At 40.7% G+C, this 18,619-nt stretch overlaps 1 protein-coding gene across 2 annotated transcripts in view; it reads left to right on the top strand.

Annotated features, from left to right (window-relative positions):
- Window positions 1–18,619, top strand: part of gclc (glutamate-cysteine ligase, catalytic subunit) — an 86,013-nt gene that overhangs the window by 44,369 nt on the left and 23,025 nt on the right. For both annotated transcript variants that reach the window (XM_078541921.1, XM_078541922.1), the window contains exons 6-11: window positions 1,235–1,293; window positions 10,515–10,651; window positions 10,735–10,809; window positions 13,216–13,332; window positions 13,423–13,561; window positions 15,707–15,819. In XM_078541921.1, the coding sequence (XP_078398047.1) occupies window positions 1,235–1,293; window positions 10,515–10,651; window positions 10,735–10,809; window positions 13,216–13,332; window positions 13,423–13,561; window positions 15,707–15,819 (640 nt within the window). The remainder of the gene's footprint in view (window positions 1–1,234; window positions 1,294–10,514; window positions 10,652–10,734; window positions 10,810–13,215; window positions 13,333–13,422; window positions 13,562–15,706; window positions 15,820–18,619) is intronic.

Below are 18,619 nucleotides of genomic sequence, written 5' to 3'. Positions count from 1 at the left end.
GCTCTCCTCCACAATTGCCAAGCTGGTCATTTTTTTTTTTTAACTATTCTTTTATGGGGTGTGGGTGTCACCAGCAAGGCCAGCATTTGTTGCCCATCCTGAATTGCCCTTCAACTTGAGTGGCTTGCTAGACCATTTCAGAAGGCAGTTAAGAATCAACCACATTGCTGTGGGTCTGGAGTCACATGTAGGCCAGAGTAGGTAAGGGTGGCAGATTTCCTTCATTACAGGAAGGCATCAGTGAACCAGAAAAGGAAGGACATCAACCAGATGGGTTTTTGTGACAATCGATGATCACCATCACGGAGTATAATAAATCTGTAATATAAACTGCTGTGATGGGATTTGAACCCATGCCCCCAAAGCATTAGCCAGGGCTACTGGATTACTAGTCCAGTGACATTGCCACTACACCACTGTTTCCCCTTCATGTGATTTCTTGGAAAAGGCATAATTGCTTGAATCCAAGATGAATTTATGTCTTTTTTTTAAAATCCAGGTCAGCTCCCAAGTGTCCAAATAATGCAATGTCCTTTCAAATTTTAAAGGAAAATATAGTTCTTGTAGATATGGTTCTAACACTGTTTGTTTATTTGGAAGATAGACTATAACATAGAAGGTAAGAGCGATCTATAGGTTAGCTAATCCATCAGCACAAATCACAGAACCTTACAGGACAGACGGGGGGCATTCAATCCATTGCACCTGTGCTGACTCCAAGCTATTGAAGTAGTCCCACCTCCTCACATTTTATCTGCCCCATAATATTCCAAAGTTTGATTTTTAAGTATTTACCCAATTTGCCATTGAAACTTGCTATTGAATTAGCTTCCGTTCTAGCAGTGCATTCCAGATCATTATAACTCATTGCATTTTTTTAAACCATCTTCCCTCCAGCTACTGATCCACCTGTCAGTGGAAACTGAATTCACTAGGAGCAATTGTATCTTTAGTGGATTTCATTAGCCTCTGCTGAATCCTTAGATTCATAAAATAATTAAATAAAATTGGAATATCTCCTATAAAACCTTCATTTACATTGCTTCAAACTGAGTTCAATCTCTCAAAGTATACCTTTTTGGCTCCCAGTTTACTTTTACTTGAATAGTATTGAAATTAGCCAATTCTTACACTAATGATTTGTATGGAAAAATTATAGCTGCTTAAGGGATTTTTATATTTATTTTTCATGATGCCATCTCGGTTTGTTCTTTTGTTGGACTTCTTTCTTCAGCACTTTGACGAGGAATATTCGCCACAGACGGGGAGAAAAAATAGCCATTAATGTACCAAGTAGGTAAACCTTCTAATTTGACTTTTACAAATCTTTCTTTTGAAAATTTTCTTCTCCCTTCGCCTCCTGAATTTCTTCATGTCTCTTAAAAAATTGATTAAGCTATGTATAGTGCTGGTTCCATGGGTGCCAACAGCTCTCCAAGCCAGTGCAGACATAATGGGCTGAATGGTCTCTTTCTGTGCTGTAATTTTTCTATGGTTCTTTGGTTCTATAGTTCTAAGAACTGATGGAGGTGTTGAGAATTAAAGCACTTGCTGAATTTTTAAAAAAAACTTTTGCATTGATAAGTCGGTACTTAAAGCTTAACATAAGTGCAAAAATATAAATGTGCTCTTTGTCATTTTGGCTAGGAGAATTTTTTCCATACAGAGAGCTGTTAGAAATGGGGATGCCCTACAGAAGCAGTGGTGGATGCAGAATTGATAGCTTTTTTTTAATGGAAAGTACATATCTCCAAAAAAATTAAAAGCTCACTCAGTGTTAAAGCAGCAGCTTATATTTAAATAGTGCCTTTATGTAATAAAACATCCCAAGGCACTTCACAGGAATAATATAAAACCAAATATGACAGAGTTACATCAAGTGACTTTAAGTCAGATGACCAAAAACTTGGTCAGATGTAGGTTTTAAGGAGTGTCTCAAAGGAGGAAAACAAGGTAGTGAGGCAGATATATGTGGGGCGGGAGTTCCAGAGCTTAGGACCTAGGCAACTGAAGACATTGCCACCAATGGTGGAGCAATTAAAATCTAGGATGCTTGAGGCTAGAATTAGTGAATTGCAGATATCTAGGAAAGTTGTGGGGCTGGAGGAGATTAGAGATAGGAAGGAGTGAGGCCATGGCAAGATTTGAAAACAAGGTCAAGAATTTTTAAATCAATATGTTACTTGATTGGGAGCTGATGTAGGTCAACGAGCACAGGGATGATGCATGAACAGGACTTGGTGCAAGTTTTGGATAACCAGTTTACAGATGGTAGAATGTGGGGGACCAGACGGGTGCATTGGAATAGTCAAGTCTAGCGGCCACAAAGAATGAGGGTTTCAGCAGTAGAAGAGCTGAGGCAATGGTGAAGTCAGGTGAAGTTAGAGGTGAAAATAGGTGGTCTTACTGATGGTACAAATATAAAGTTGGAAGTTTCTCTCGGGGTCAAATATGACACCAAAGTTGCAAACAGTCTGGTTTGGTCTCAGTTGCCAGGGAACAGAGTTTGGAGTGGGGACCAAAAACAATGCTTCAGCCTCCCCAGTATTTGGAGAATGTTTCTGCCCACTGGTACTGGATGTTGAAGAGCCAGTTGAGGAGTGTGATGGTGAGGTAGAGCATGATGGGATAGATCTTTGTGAGACACCAGAGTTAATGGTGCAGGAGCGGGAATTGATTCCCTGGCTGTGATTAGATAAGAATGGAATCAGGTGAGAGCAGTCTCATTCAGCCATATGACAGTGGAGAGACATTGAAGGAAGATGGTATGGTCAATTTGTCAAATGCTGCATTTATGTCACGAATGACAAAGAGGGATAACTTACCTTTGTCACAGTCAGATGAGATGTTATTTGTCATTTGAAGCTGTTTTGGTACTGTGGCAGGGGTGGAAATCTGATTGGAAGGATTCAAACAGAGTTCCAGGAAAGATGGGAACAGATTTGGGAGGTGAAAGCACATTCAAGGACTTTGAGTGGAAAAGGAGGTTTGAGATGGGATGGTAGTTTGCAAGGACAGTGGGGTAAATGTTTTTTGTTTTTTTTTGTAGAAAGAGGTGATTACAACGAATTTGAAGAAAAGGACAGCACCTCAAGAGAGAGCCATTAACATGGGGACCTGAAAGGGAAGTTGGGTGGTCAATAGTTTAGTAGGAGTAGGGCCGAGGAAGCAGGAGGGAGTTGTTGTGGATCAGAAGATCTCGGCATGAGGGGAGGTGGGATAGAAACTAGAGAAAGTTCAGGGTTTAGGCAGGGAGTGAGCTTTAGAGAAAGTTTGCCCAGTGGGCTAGTGGAAGGGAGGAACATGGCAGAGGCAGCTGATCAGATGGTCTTGATCTTAGTGCCAAAGTAGTCTGTGAAGTGTTGGATGTGAGGGTGGAGGAGACTGGGTGAGTGTACTCTCAGTTCCTGTATTACTCTGCGAAATCTTGCCAATATTGAACTATTGGAGTTACTAGCATGGTGAAGTGCATTTGAAAAATACACTGGATTATACCAGATTGGGTATTTGCTTTGTTTAGTTTCATGGTACCCTGGGCCTAACCTTCTATGTAGCCATTTCTGAGCCTGACTTCTGCCTGTGGACCCACTGTAATGCTGGCCCCACTATAAATTGCAGGGTGACCTTATTTGGTCCCTGCCATCGTTTCTTGTGTAATGCTGGGGGGGAGGTTGTAAATTTAAAGTAGAACCATTTAAAAAGTCTAAAATGGCTGCAGATTTCAGCAGCAAGCTAGGAGAGCAACATATAAGTAGTAAACTTTCTGTAAGACATGGGGCAGACTTTGCCGTTGGCGAGCAGGGGGCGGGGCCCGCTCGCTGATGCGTAAAATGATGCGGGATGGCGTCGGGCGGAACCCCCGACGACATCGTGGCCCATTTAAATTTTCAGGAAGGTGGGCCCGCCACAAAATCAGCTGCGGGCCTGCCGACCTGTCAGTGGCCAATTGAAGCCATTGACAGGATCAATTGTACAATTAAAGGACCTGCCCGTCCAACCTTAATGTTGGCGGGCAGGCCAGGAGCCCCGGCGGGCAATAGAAAAACCATGAAACCTCATCCACCGGCGGGATGAGGTTTCATGCAGGGTTTTAATAAGTTTAATAAACTTACTATGCAAATTATGAACATGTCCCATCTCATGTGACATTGTCACATGAGGGGGACATGTTAGGGAATTTTTTTTTCTATTTTTCATATTCTTAAAAGTGTAAGCGATCTCCCTGAGGCAGCACTTAGCCTCAGGGAGATGTGAGCTCTTCCATGCGCATGCGCGAAAGAGCGCACTCTGGCTTTTAGGGAATCCTTTCCGCTGGACGTCACGCTGGGCGGGCCTTAATTGGCCCGCCCACGTAAAATGGCGGCGGGGCCTGCTTCTCTGGCGGGGATCGGCTCCCCGCCCGCTGGAGATTGGGTCGGGCCCGCCCGACAGGCAGAAAATTCTGCCCATAGCTGACTATTCGTGAGCCTTAAGTAGATGATTTACATGAGTTGAGACTTAGGAACCTTTCTTAAAGCATGTTTACCACTGAAGAAGCAGGCAGAGCGGTACCCAAAAACGGGATCAGGATTCCAGAAGGAGGCTGAAAAGAGCCCAAAAAGCTGAACATTAGACATCCTAAATGAATACAGGAAAGATTGTTGGGAGCCCCTCTGAGGAACTCTTGCAAGTCTGTCTTGCGTAGGGAGGTGGCTGTGATGTTAACTGGCACTTCTCACCCCCTGGAATACAGACCAGTAACAGGGAAAGATCCTGACCTAACGTGAGCAGCCAATCTCTTTTTTTTGGTCACCATAGACACCAATACACTGTTTACTATCTCATAATAGCTGAATAATATATCCTTCACACTGCACCATCAAGTGATTCACAAATTCTATATCTATAGGGATTGCCAACTCACCTAACTGGAATTACTTGCATACAGAGCCTTAAAACTCCTACCTCACTGTAACTGAGTGCTGTCAACAGAACTATTACATCGGATGTTGCCACCTGAGAACCATCCTCAAATGCTAACCTTAACCTAACTTATTGCAACAGAAATTTGTGCGCAGGAAACTTGAGCTTAGAGAGCTGATTTCCCCATAAGGGACAGGCCTTGGAGCTAGTGCAGAGATGAGGGTGGCTAGAAGGGTGATGTGGGTTATGCCTGCTTGGCACCATTGGTGTGTGAGGCCCAATCTTTTTCATGTCAGTTCCTTATTACAAAAATATTAGCATGCGGGCAGGCTACTAATTGACCAAGGGTTAGGGCAGAAATCCCAGATCTCTCCTGTGTGAAACTGGTGTTGGTGGGTGTGGAGTGCATGAAGGGACCAGCAGACAGGAAGTTATTTGTGATTGGCAAAACTTTTTTTGTATTTTTCTGAGCAGCCTGCAGTGATCGCTTTTTAAGAAGAGCTGGTTTGGCTGCTCAGTTCCAATGGGCAAAGCATGTAGAACATTTCCATTGGGAGACCAGATTTGTATTGAATTTAGACGGTGTACGACACCAATTTCTATATTGGAAGTAAGATTCTGCCTCTTATGGCAAGAATGCTGTTTGACTGCTTTCCTGCAGCTCCAAACTTGTGGCTGGATGTTGGCAGAAAACAGGCAATATATTCTACATCACAATTTTTAACCATGCAGCTGCCTCTTTCCCATCTGAAAACGCAAAATTTGCTCCATATGCTTGTAATTATATTATTTCTCGGAGCGAGCTTATGTTTGTTAGTGAAAGCAGTAATGCCTTGTAATTTATTGATCTCTGATTGGTGAAGAAATAATTCAAAATGTGACATTGCACATGGCCTCATCTTTATTTGATTCAGAAGTTGAGCGGTGACAGACAGCATGGAGCAGGTCAGGTACCATGGATTAGGCCCCCACATCGCCGTCTCAACCTCCATTTTTTTTGTGATTTCCATTCAGTGTTCTGGCAGCAGTGTCCAGTTTTTGAGAGCAGGGACACTCTCAGCTAATCAGTCTAGCAAGCCAGCTGCAGACTGGGTCAGACTGTGCCTTCCAGGAACTTGCCACCTCAAACCTGTGTTTCCATGCTGTCACTTAGCTTCACAGAGCCTTGCTCAGACCAGTCTTATCGAAAGGCTAAGTTTCAGTTATTTTTAAAATACGGGCAGGTTGATGTCTATTCTAAGTTAGGACTTTAGTCCTTACTATTGAATCTGCTCTTAAACTGGTTAGTGTCCCAGAACACAGGTAAGTGACAGCATTTCTTACAAAGAGTTACGAAAAAAAATCCTCTTCCAGGTTTTGACGTGTACTTACATGCTGAGATAAGACTAGAGTAACTGGGTTTTGAGCAGGAGCCCAAAACTCTGCCATATTTTGTCCTTGCCAATAAACCAAGGGCACTAAGGGCTTTTCTGTCTTTCTTGCTGCCCTGGCTGAGACTAGCTAACTTGGGATTCAATTTGGAATGTCTGCTTTTTATAGCTTAAGATTACATTTAACCCACTGAGCCATCAAGGAGCGTTTGAAATCTAAGATTATAAGAGGTAGGAGCAGAAATAGGCCATTTGGCCCATCGAGTCTGCTCCGCCATTCATTGAGATCATGGCTGATCTGATAGTCCTCAATTCCACTTTCCTGCCTTTTCCCCATGACCCTTGATTCTCTTACTGATTAAAAATCTGTCTATCTCAGCCTTGAATATACTTAACGACCCAGCCTCTAAAGCCCTCTGCGGTAAAGAATTCCACAGATTCACTACCCTCCGAGAAGAAATTCCTCCTCATCTCTGTCTTAAATGGGTGACCTCTTACTCTGAGATTATGCCCTCTGGTCCTAGACTTCCCCACAAGGGGTAACAGCATCCTCTCAGCATCCACCCTGTCAAGCCCCCTAAGAATCTTATATGTTTCAATAAGGCCGCCTCTCATGCTTCTAAACTCCATTTAGTACAGGCTCAACCTCATAAGAAAACCCCTCCACACCAGGGATCAACCTAGTGAACCTCCGCTGCACTGCCTCCAATACCAGTGTATCTTTCCTTAGATAAGGGGACCAAAACCTCACAGTATTCTGGGTGTGGCCTTGCATAGTTTTAGCAAGATTTCCCTATTTTTATACTCCATTCCCTTTGAAATGAAGGCCAACATTCCATTTGCCTTCCCTATTACCTGTTGAACTTGTATGCTAGCTTTTTGTGATTCATGCATGAGGGCCCCCAAATCCCTCTGTGCTGCAGCTTTCTGCAGTCCTTCTCCATTTAAATAATATTCAGCTCCTCTATTCTTCCTGCCAAAATGCATTACCTCACATTTTCTCACATTATATTCCACCTGCCAAGTTTTACCCACTCACTTAACCTGTCTATATCCCTCTGTAGACTGTGTCATTCTCACCATTTGCCTTCCCACCTATTTTTGTGTCATCCGCAAACTTGCCGATAGTATATTCACTTTCCTTATCTAAATCATTAATATACATTGTAAATAATTGTGGCCCCAGCACTGATCCCTGTGGCACTCCACTAGGTACAGGTTGCCATCCTGAAAATGCCCCCCTTATTCCTACTCTCCCTCTTCTATAAGTTAGCCAATCCCCTATCCATGCTAATATTCTACCCCCAACACCATGGGCTGTTATCTTATTAAGCAGCCTTATGTGCGGTACCTTATTGAACGCCTTTTGGAAATCCAAATATATTACATCTACTGGTTCCCCTTTATCCTGTTTGTTACATCCTCAAAGAATTGTAATAAATTTGTCAGGCATGATTTCACCTTCATGAAGTCATGCTGGCTCTGCTTGATTATATTATTTATGGGGAGAATATTCCCCCCATCGGTGGTGGGGGCTGTGCAAACCCAATCAAGATCGGGTCTGCGCCGCCATTTTACGTAGGCAGGCCAATTAAGGCCCACCCAACGTGACGTGCACTCCCTGTGCGTGCGGGGGGGGGGGGTCCCTGAGTCGAGGCCTGCGCTCTTTCGCGAAAGAGTGCAGAAATCTCCCTGAGACAGCGGTGCCTCGGAGATTAGTTTAAGGTTTAAATAAAGAAAAGAAAATATTTTAAGACAAGTCCACTCGTGACAGTGTCATATGAGCTGGGACATGTCAAGGGACATTAATGAAAAAATAATTAATTTATAAACCCTTCATGGAGCCTCACCCCGCCCGTGGATGAGGTTCCATGAAAAATGTGAAGGCTGCCTGGGCTCTTTGCCTGCCCACCAACCTTAAGGTTGGACGGGCAGCTCAGTTAATAACTTTACTTGATATTTAATGGCCTTAATCAGCTGCATGCCCGCCGAACTGAAAATCTAAATGATGCGCAGTGACGTCGGGATGCCCGACATCACCCCGTGTCATTTTATGCCTCGGCTAGTGGGCCCCTGCCCTGCTCGCTGAGCCAAAAATTCTGGCCTATGTATTTCTAAATGCTCTGCTATTACGTTCTTTATAATAGACTCTAACATTTTCCCAATGATGGATGTTAAGCTAACTGGTCTGTATTTACCTGTTTTTTGTCTCCCTCCTTTTCTGAATAAGGGTGTTACATTGGCAGTTTTCCAATCCTCTGGGACTTTTCCATAATCTCTCCTGGACTATTACTACCAGTGCATCCACTATCTCTGTAGCTACTTCCTTTAATATCCTAGGATGCAACACATTAGGTCCAGGGGATTTTTCGGCCTTTAGCCCCATTAGTTTCCCTAGTACTTTTTTTCTCTAGTGATAGGTATTGTATTTATTCCCTTCACTGCCGCCGGCCCCCCCACCCTTTTCCCCTTGACTATTTAGTATTTTTGGAATGCTAGTAGTGTCTTATAGCGTGAAGAGTGATGCAAAGTATTTATTCAACTCCCCTGCCATTTCCTGGTTCCCCATTATTATTTCCCCAGCCTTATTCTCTAAGGGGTCTATGTTCACTTTGGCCTCTCTTTTTATATATTTAAAGAAGCTCTTACTGTCTGGTTTACCCTCAAAGTTTATTTTTTCCCCCATTATTTTTTTGGTCATCTTTATGGATTTGAGCCCAACTTCAGATGTATATCCAGGGATTGCTCAATGGGAATTGAGTGGTGACCTCATCAGTTGCACTTAGCCAGTTAATACTCCTGATAGGACGCATAAGTCAGGCTAGCAACCTGATAACAACGTGATGTTTAAAATGTTAAAAGGATTCATTAGGAGAGCTGCCGAGAAAATATTTCCTCTGGTGGGGTTATCTGGAACAAGAGAGCGTAATCTTAATAAAATTAGATACAGACCATTCAAGAGTAAAATTCTTTACATATTGTAGAAATCTGGGACCCTCTTCCCCCTAAGGGGGCTATGGTTACTGATTCAGTTGAAACTTTCAAGAGTGAGATTGTTGTGTAAGGGGATCGAAGGACAAGGAACAAAGGTGGGTAAATGGAATTGAGGTGCGGATCAGCCATGATCTAACTGAATTGCAGTTGCCAATAAATCCAATAGGGAACTTAGGAGGAACTTAACTACTTTTTTCAGAAAAATGGTTAGAATTTAGAATAGTTGAGGCAAATAGCATGGATGCATTTAGGAGAAGCTAGATGAACGTGAAGCGAAAGGAATAAAGGGCTGTTGAGATGGATGGGAGGAGGCATGAGAGGTGCATTGACCAGTTGGGTTGAAAGATCTATTGGGGTTGCACTTTCTACAAATGAGGAAAGAGAATGGAACTGAGATGGCTCTGAGAAGTTAGTGCAGGCATTGTGCCGAATTGTCTCCTGCATTATAACAGTGATTCTGCTTCAAGATGCCATTCTGCTTATAAGCTTTAATTGGGTTGTTGAGCTCAGTGCTGGACTCTCCAAACATCCATCTTAATCTGTACTTTACCGCTAAAAGCCATTCAATAATAGACAATAGAGACCCATGTCTGTTCTTCACTACTACAACAAACTAGAGTTGCCACCATTGAGACCAATTAACTCAACATATCCAGGATCATACCTGGAACATTCTTACCTGGATCGTTTAGTATCATGTTGGGTCATGTGCTTACCTAAGGGTCGGTCTTATCTCCAATCATGGGTGCATACATTAAAGGGAATATTATGAGATGAATAATTACTTTGTGTGAATTAGTATGCCCTTTTTATGTGCCAAGCCTTTTGTTTTGAACATTATAATTTAAAAGCCTCCTCCATATAACCTGGTAGATTTACATTTAATTTCAGCAGAGATTCGGTAAGGATCCCTATCTGCATGTCACCATTTGATGTTTTAGTTAGTCTGTTTAGAGACAGAAGTGAGTTTTGATGTATTCTCCACTAACAACAAAAACTTAAAGATAGTTGTTTTTGATCAGTCTGTAAACAGACCATTTATTGCACTGAGTGGCCGGCTGATCATGTCCGTTACAGTGAAATGTTGGTATGCTAGGTTGCACAAAGAGATATTTAACCTTTTTAACAGTTAATTGAAAAATTAAATGCTGAGAAAGTGAGAAGATACTGTCAACTACTTGCCTTTCCCCTTTTCAAGTCTATATTGCTACAAGCTGCTGCCAGACTTTAACTTTTTCTCCATTGCAGTTTATAAAGACAAAGGTGTTTCATCTCCATTTATTGAAAGATTTGTTAATGATGATGGCGAAGCAGCAAGAGCAACAAAACCTGATCACATCTATATGGATGCTATGGGGTTTGGTATGGGCAATTGCTGTCTTCAGGTGGGTGTCCGATTGCAAAATTTGGAAATGTTCATTTAACTTCTCGTCTTCGCTCTCTTATTTACATACATCTTTTGTGATAGGTAACATTCCAAGCATGCAGCATCTCGGAAGCCAGGTATCTATATGATCAGCTCGCTACAATTTGCCCTATTGTGGTAAGTGCAAAGGACTGTTGGTCTCTGTTTTGTGAATTCATTCTCCTAATGCCATCACTTGTATATTGAGAGTTGGCTGTCTAATATCACTGTGGGGAGTGTCCTGAAGTGACACCATACAGTACAAGAACTAGCAGCCATGAACTAACCCAGAGTTCCAAACATTGACAGGTGGATTCCTGGGTTTGGGAAGCTCCAAATCATCAGTACTCTAGATGGTTCAATGTTATAATTGACATTTCATTAAGTTAACACCCTTGCAATCAGTAATCTCCAAGCATCTCTGAGCTGTGTGGACTTGGCAAACAGTTGGAACATAGTTTTTCTTTTAAGAAGTCAAACAAATCTTTTCTTTAAATATTTTGCTTTCTTAAACAAAGAAGAGTGCTTTAGAGTTGATAACATGACTCCAAGAATTTAGTTTCCTTTCTAAATTACTGTGTCGTTGGTAGAACTTCTCACAGTTTTTAAAGCCTTTCCAATTTACTTTTCAGTTTTTGTCCCCATTGCCTGACCTGAAGTTGGCAAGATACTGGCATATTTTTGTAGGTAGCAGTAACTGTACAGTACATCATTCAGCTCTCTCTATTTATGTGAGCCTCAGCAGTGAGTGTTGGCAGATTTTGTTTGACTGTGGGCGCATCACAGTGAAGACTGACATCGTCTGCTGTGGGCATTTTACAGCAAGGGTATTGTATGATAATGAGCTCTGACCATGACTTTTTAAATTTTCCTTGCTTCTCGAGTTGAAGAATACCAAAACCAATTGTGGCCTCGCAGCTGTTCTGGTTGGAATCTAACTTTTACAGAATAGACACTTAACCTCCCTGATCTATTTCTTAGTGATGCAACAAGCTACTTGCGTGTAAAATGTTTTTGAAGTTTCGATTTTCCCCTCACCTAATCATTCTGGTGGAGCGCACCTAGGTCTTATTTACCATATTTCTAATTTGCCCTCATTCTTCCAACTGGGAAAAATGTTTTTCTTTGTTGTTGTTGCAATAACTAATTTTCACCACTAAGCGGTAGCACAATACCAAGGAAGAACTTGTATTTAAATAGCACCCATATCCTCAATGTTCCATAGCACTTCATGGCAAATTGGTGCTGGAAGAGAAGTCACTATTGTAATGTTTCTGGATGAGTTAGTCTTAGTAACAACAAATTGCTGTAGCTGAATCATGTTTGTCAGGCTGATAAAGCTGTTCAAATCTAAATACCCTCCTTACCCACTTTTTTAAAAAATTCACTTTATAACTAATATACTTTGTTTTATAGAATTTGAAGCCCCATTCTTATTTTGTTTCCTCTGACTCTTACTACCTCAGAAGAACTAAAAGCATTATCAAACATTTTTTTTAAAAAAAGCCTTTTGGGGACTGTTCACAACTAGAGCTCAGTCTGGGCTCTTAGTTTTTTTTATTCTTTAGCGGTACTTGGGTGTCACTGGATAGGCCAGCATTTTTATTGCCCATTCCTAATTGTCGTCAGGAAGGTGATGGTGAGCCACCTTCTTGAACCACTGAAGTCTATGTGGTGTCGGTACACCCAAAGTGCATGGAAGGTAGTTCCAGGATTTTGACCCAGTGATTGTGAAGGAACGATGATATAGTTCCAAGTAAGAATGGTGTGTGGCTTGGAGGGGAACTTGCAAGCGGTGACATCCTTGTGCATCTGCTGCCCTTTGTCCTTCTAGGTGGTAGAGGTCATGGGTTAGGATGGTGCTGTTGAAGGAACCGTGGTGTATTGCTACAGTGCATCTTGTAGATGGTACGGAATGCCGCCACTGTGCGTTGGTGGTGGAGGGAGTGGATATTGAAGGTGCTTTATTCATATCAAATAGAGAAATGCAACTGCTGAAAGTTAGCTTTTATAGTGAATTAATAGAGGAAATTAAAACACCTGATAACTTGCTTCTTAAAATTACAGTTTGTAGAAGCTGGTGAAGTTGGTGGTAAGACCTTGTTCAGCAGGCAAAATGTTAATACACATCTAACTGTGTATAAACTCTTAGCCCCGAGAAATTAGGCTTGGTGACTTAAAAGTTGCCATTGATAAATGCAAGTTTCTTATCTGAAAAGGTGGACAGAAAGGTGTTCACAAATTTGAAGTCATGTATCAGAAGCTTTAGTGCTCTTACACATTGATTGCTAAGTAGTACAGATTGATGAGAGCTACAGATTGACTTGATTGTGATATTTAATGTGTTTGTAATACTTGATTGTAATATTTAGCTGTTTAAAGAAAAAAATCATTTAAAGTAATTTACTGAATAAAAGTGCTCTGATAGCTTCAGTGCAAAAAATTGATTAAATGGTAACATTTATGGAATATTCAACTGGAGTGAATTGCAAATGCTGTACTTTTTCTTTTCCCCTGGTCATTTAAATGCAATTTCCCTTCCAGATGGCTTTGAGTGCTGCTTCACCATTTTACAGAGGTTATGTGTCGGACATTGATTGTCGCTGGGGTGTAATTTCAGCTTCTGTAGATGACCGAACCAGGGAAGAAAGAGGTTTGGAGGTAATGAACTCTGAATTCTCACGTTAATGTGTTGCTTGTCATTTTAACCTGCATAGCATGAACCTTATGCCTGATTTGTTGCTTTTGCAGCCTCGAAAACATAGCAAGTACAGGATCAGTAAATCCAGGTACGACTCCATTGATAGTTACCTCTCGAAATGTGGTGAAAAATATAATGACCTCGAATTGACAGTTGATGATGAAATCTACAAGCAACTTCGAGAAGGAGGTAATAAAGAATGCATTGAAATAAAATCTGGGATTACATTTTATAATGTACATCAAATTTCTGAACTGCAGGTTGACTAGTATTGAAGTGATGCTGTACTTAATGGCTATTAAGACCTTGTTTGCAAAGTACTGGTAACAATTTAGCCTAGTATGACTGATGTGCCTTTAGCCCATACAACATTTGTAGCACAAGCCTTCTTAACTTAAATGTATAGGCATGAAATTCATGTACTTTTATACTAACTGCTTCTAAGAGGATATGATGGAGTAGGATGCCAACCTGAAGTCCCTTGTCAGCATTTGCCAAATACTCTTGGTTCATGGATTTAAAAAAAAACAGCACTTTCAAACTGACTCTTGAGCTAACAACATTGTTGATCAAGACCTGTTTGCAAAGTGTGATAGTGCAAATAACTTAATATACAACAATGAGCTGTTTAACAAATTTCTGTTTGTAGATTTGCCACCAGAAAACACATTTATAATTTTCATTTATATTGTTTTATAACTCCTTGTCATCTTCTTGCACATCTTGTCTGCAAGCATTGACCATCACACTATCAACTTTGAATTCACTTATAAAGGATTTTGCCTGTAACCTCTTCACTTAATGCAGTCTAGCCACTAGGTTTCCACAATTTGCTCTGCTTTTTGAAAGGCAAATTTTACTTGGGCAGTATAAACCTGTGCAGCTCACCTAATTTCCCAGGTTGCCTCAGTACTGTTGAGGTAATTTTATGGATTGAATACTTCGCTTCTGTCAGTTTCTGCTTGAAAGTTTTTCAAAAATAATTGAAGTAGATACATTTCAAAATATTTACTTAATTTAAAATAGTTTTTTTAAGTGGTGGCCAGAGGGGTTGGTGTGTGGGAGATATATTGGCGTAAGTGAATGGCAAGACAGGCTGCTGATTATATACTTTTTGTAATTTTGTTTTTCTGTAAGTTGCACCGTGCATTTCCCAACTTGTTGAGATTGTTTTTTTTTCTCTAGAAAAGTTGAACTTTGAAGCACACAGCCCCTAATTGTCACTTGATTGACTTGTGCCATATTGGCTGCAGCATTATCAGCAGGGGAAGCATATAGTTACAGCATGACAAGTTTCTGTTATAAGTGTGAACAATGGAATTTATAATGGAGATACAAAAAGGAAAGAATGGGATCTGAATTGCATCTGTATACTGTGGTTAAATTTTCCCCAAGCTTCTAATTTCACTTCACATAAAGACTACCTAGACTTGCCAGGTACAATGCCACAGGGAATTGACTAATTATGTTTTTTTTTAATTCATATCTTGTGTGCTGTTCCCGTCTACAAAATATTATTTCTCTTTACAACGTTTTTTGTTTGTTCATTCCATGGCCTTCCGCTTTCCTATTTCTTAAGTTCCCCAAGCTTACAATCCTCAGAACTCTGCATTGCTTTAATTCTAGCCTCTTGTGCATCTGTGATTTCCTTTGCCCCGCCATTGGCTGCTGTGCCTTAGCTATCTAAACCCTAAGCTTTGCAAATCTTTTTTAAACCCCTTGCCTTTTTAAAGATACTCAAAATCTCCCCTTTTGACCAAACTTTTGATCACCTGCACTAGTGTCTTTCCCTCCTGGCACAATGTCAGTTTTTGCCTACTTATCCTCCTATGAAGTAGCTTAGGATGTTTTACTATGTTAAAGGCATTACATACATGTAAGTTGTAATTACACACCACAATATTCACAATGTAGCATCTTAGTTTTTGTATCTCCTAACTACTCGACCTGTATTGCAGAGCAACTCTAGTGCACTAGTTAACATAGAAAGCAGAAAAGCAAAGTTATCTTAACTTTGCTTTATTTAATTGTAAATAATATAAAGACTTAAATGGAAAGAACAAAATGTAAAACTTCTAAAATAACCAAATTTTTTTTTTTGGTACACTTTTCAATTAGCCCCTGGTTTACCTGAAGATTGAACTTGATCTTGGGAGATAAGATTAGTATATTAAATGTATTCGGTTTATGGAGGAAACTGGGGAGGTTTTGGTGGATTACTAAATATCCCCATGGGGCATAAAGACCTGTCATGATGAGTTGTCTAGTAGTGTTTTTTGTGATATCCTTTGTTCTGAAGAAATGTTTTTTTGAGGTTGGAATTATGTTTTTCAGGTATTGATCATCTCCTGGCACAACATATAGCTCACCTTTTTATTCGGGATCCTTTGACACTGTATGCAGAAAGGATACACATGGATGATGCAAATGAATCTGACCACTTTGAGGTAATGTACAATATCAACAGCAATACATTCTTTATAGCACCTTTTCAAAGTAATAAAACATCTCGCACTCCTGTGAAGCACAATCAGACAAAAATTGACACCTAACCAAAGGAGCTATTAGTGCAGATGACAAAAAGCTTGATCAAAGAGGTAGGTTTCAAGGAGCATCTTAATAGAGGAGGGAGATGTACAGAGCTTGGAGCCTAGATTGCTGAAGGCACAGCCACCAGTAATGTTGAAAGGAAGTGCGGATAAACAAGAGGCCAGAATTGGAGGAACATGAGTTCTTGGAGACTTATAGGACTGGAAGAGGTTTCTGCAAAAGAGGGAGGTGAAGCCCTGAAAGGATTTGAACATAAGAATTTTCAACTTGAGGCATTGCTGGTCAAGGTTCTAATGCAGGTCAGCAAACACAGATAAAAGCAAAATACTGCGGATGCTGGAAATCTGAAACAAAAAGGGCTTGAAGAAGGGTCATATGGACTTGAAACGTTAACTCTGTTTCTCTCTCCACAGATGCTGCTAGACCTGCTGAGTTTTTCCAACATTTTCTGTTTTTGTTTCAGCAAACACTGAGGTGTTGGGTGAGCAGAACTTGGTGCAAGTTGAGATACAGGGAGGAGAGTTTGGATGAGCATAAGTTTTTGGAGGGTGGACGATGGGACACTGGCCTGGATAGTATTAAAATAGTTGAATCTGTAAGCAACAAAAACATAGATGAGGGTTTCTGAAACAGAATGGATTGAGAGGGATGACATTATGGAGCAGAATTAAACTATCTTGGTGATAAAAGAGGATATGAAGTTGCTAAAAATGCAAATGTCTGATTCCACCTGAACCAGTGGCCAAGGAGTGAGATCAAATTGGCAGGAAGGAAACCGGGTTTGTGGCGGGTAATAAATATCTTCAAATGCATTTATACTTGTGGTAGTGACCAGTCCTGCTAAATTATGCTCTGGAAGTTATTCATAGTAAAGCTGGGTTGGAGAAACCTGCCTGATATCTGAATGTTGTTTCAAAGTGAAAGGAATTATAATGAGTCCATTTTGAATTGAAACTAAAACCTGTTTGCTATACAAATGCCTGACTTTTTTTTTAAAGAAGCGCTGGACTACATTGAGTTACATCAGATAAACGACACACAAAAGGCCATTCAGCCCAAGCAGTCCATGCGGGTGTTTATACCCCACTCGACCCTTATCCCATCTTTCCTCATGTAAATCTATCATTGTAACCATCTTTTCCCTTCTCCCTCATATATGTTTGTCTTGCTTCCCCTTAAATGCATCTTTAGTATTCTTTCAACACTTCCTGTGGCAGTGAGTTCCACGTTCTCCCAACTCTTTGAATAAAGAAGTTTCTTCTGAATTCCCTATTAGATTTCTTGATGGCTATCTTATATTGGTGACCTCTAGTTATGCCCTTTACCACGAGAGGAAACGTTCTCTCTTTATCCTCTCTATCAAACCTTTCCATAATTTTAAAGATCACTATTAGGCCACCCCTCTGTCTTTTTTTCACGAGAAAAGGGACTCAGCCTGTCGATCCTTTTCTGCTGTGTATACTTACACATTTCTGGTATCATCCTTGTAAATCTTCTGTACTCTCTCCAGTGCCTCTATTTCTTTCTCATAATATGGCGACCAGAACGGCATATAGATTTTATGTGGTCTAACCAAAGTTCAGTACAAGTGTGGCATAGCTTGCCTACTTTTCAATTCTGACTGTCTAGAAATAAAACAGTACTCGGTTTCCTTTTTTGTTGTCTTTTTAACCTATGGCACAACTTTTAGCAATTGGTGTGTTTGTACTCAGATCCCTTTGTTCCTCTGTCCCACCTAGACTTGCACCTTCCAATAAGTGACTTACCTATTCCTCCTCATTTATCTGTGTTGAACTCCATTTGCCAATTATTTGGACATTTATCAATATCCTTTTGTAATTTGTTGCAGTCCTCCTCAGCATTGACTACTTCCCCTTTCTCTTCCCTACCCCCAAAACCAATTTGGTGTGACCTACAAGTTTGGGAATCCAAACTCTCTAAAGTTCAAATAGTTAATGTAAATTGTGGTCACAGCACTGATCCTTGTGGAACACCACTTCCCACCTTCTGCCACTCTGAATAACTACCCAATACTCCCACACTCTGCTTTGTCTTGAAGCCAGCTGGCAATCCCTGCTACCACTAGTCCCCTGACTCCATACTTTGATCTTATTTGATTGCCTATAATGGGGCACCTTATCAAAAGCCTTTTAAAAATCCAGATAAATGACACCTAGTGTATTACTATTGTCTACTCTGTTAACTCCTCAACAAAATTCACTAAGGTTGGTCAAGCAAAATTTCCCACTGCTGATTGTTCACTATATTTCAGGTTTTTAGACGTGCTTCTATTTTCTCCTTTAGCAGGCATTCCATTATTTTCCCTACTGCCATTGTTAAGCTACCTGGTCTATTGTTCGCTAGGTTGCTCTGTGCCCCTTCTTAAATATAGGAACTATGTTACCCATCCACCAGTCTCTGACACTACTCCTTTACTAAAGAATTGCTAAATATGTATAGTGATGCCCCTGTTGTCTCTTCCTTGGATTCTTTTAAAACATGTGGTTAAAATCTATCTGGACCTCTGAGTGTTAGTTTATTCAGTCCACCCCTTTTTTAATTATCAAAAATGCACTTACCTCATTGCTTATCTCATCGTTCAGTGTCATGCCTACTTGTCCTATCGCCCTGGTAAATATCAAAACCAAGTAATTATTAAATCTTTCTCCCAATTCTCTATCGTTACTTGTTATCCTG

Source organism: Cetorhinus maximus, chromosome 5 (assembly GCF_964194155.1).
Source record: "Cetorhinus maximus chromosome 5, sCetMax3.hap1.1, whole genome shotgun sequence".
In the NCBI taxonomy this organism is placed as follows: domain Eukaryota; kingdom Metazoa; phylum Chordata; class Chondrichthyes; order Lamniformes; family Cetorhinidae; genus Cetorhinus; species Cetorhinus maximus.
This window is presented reverse-complemented; position numbering and strand designations above follow the sequence as displayed.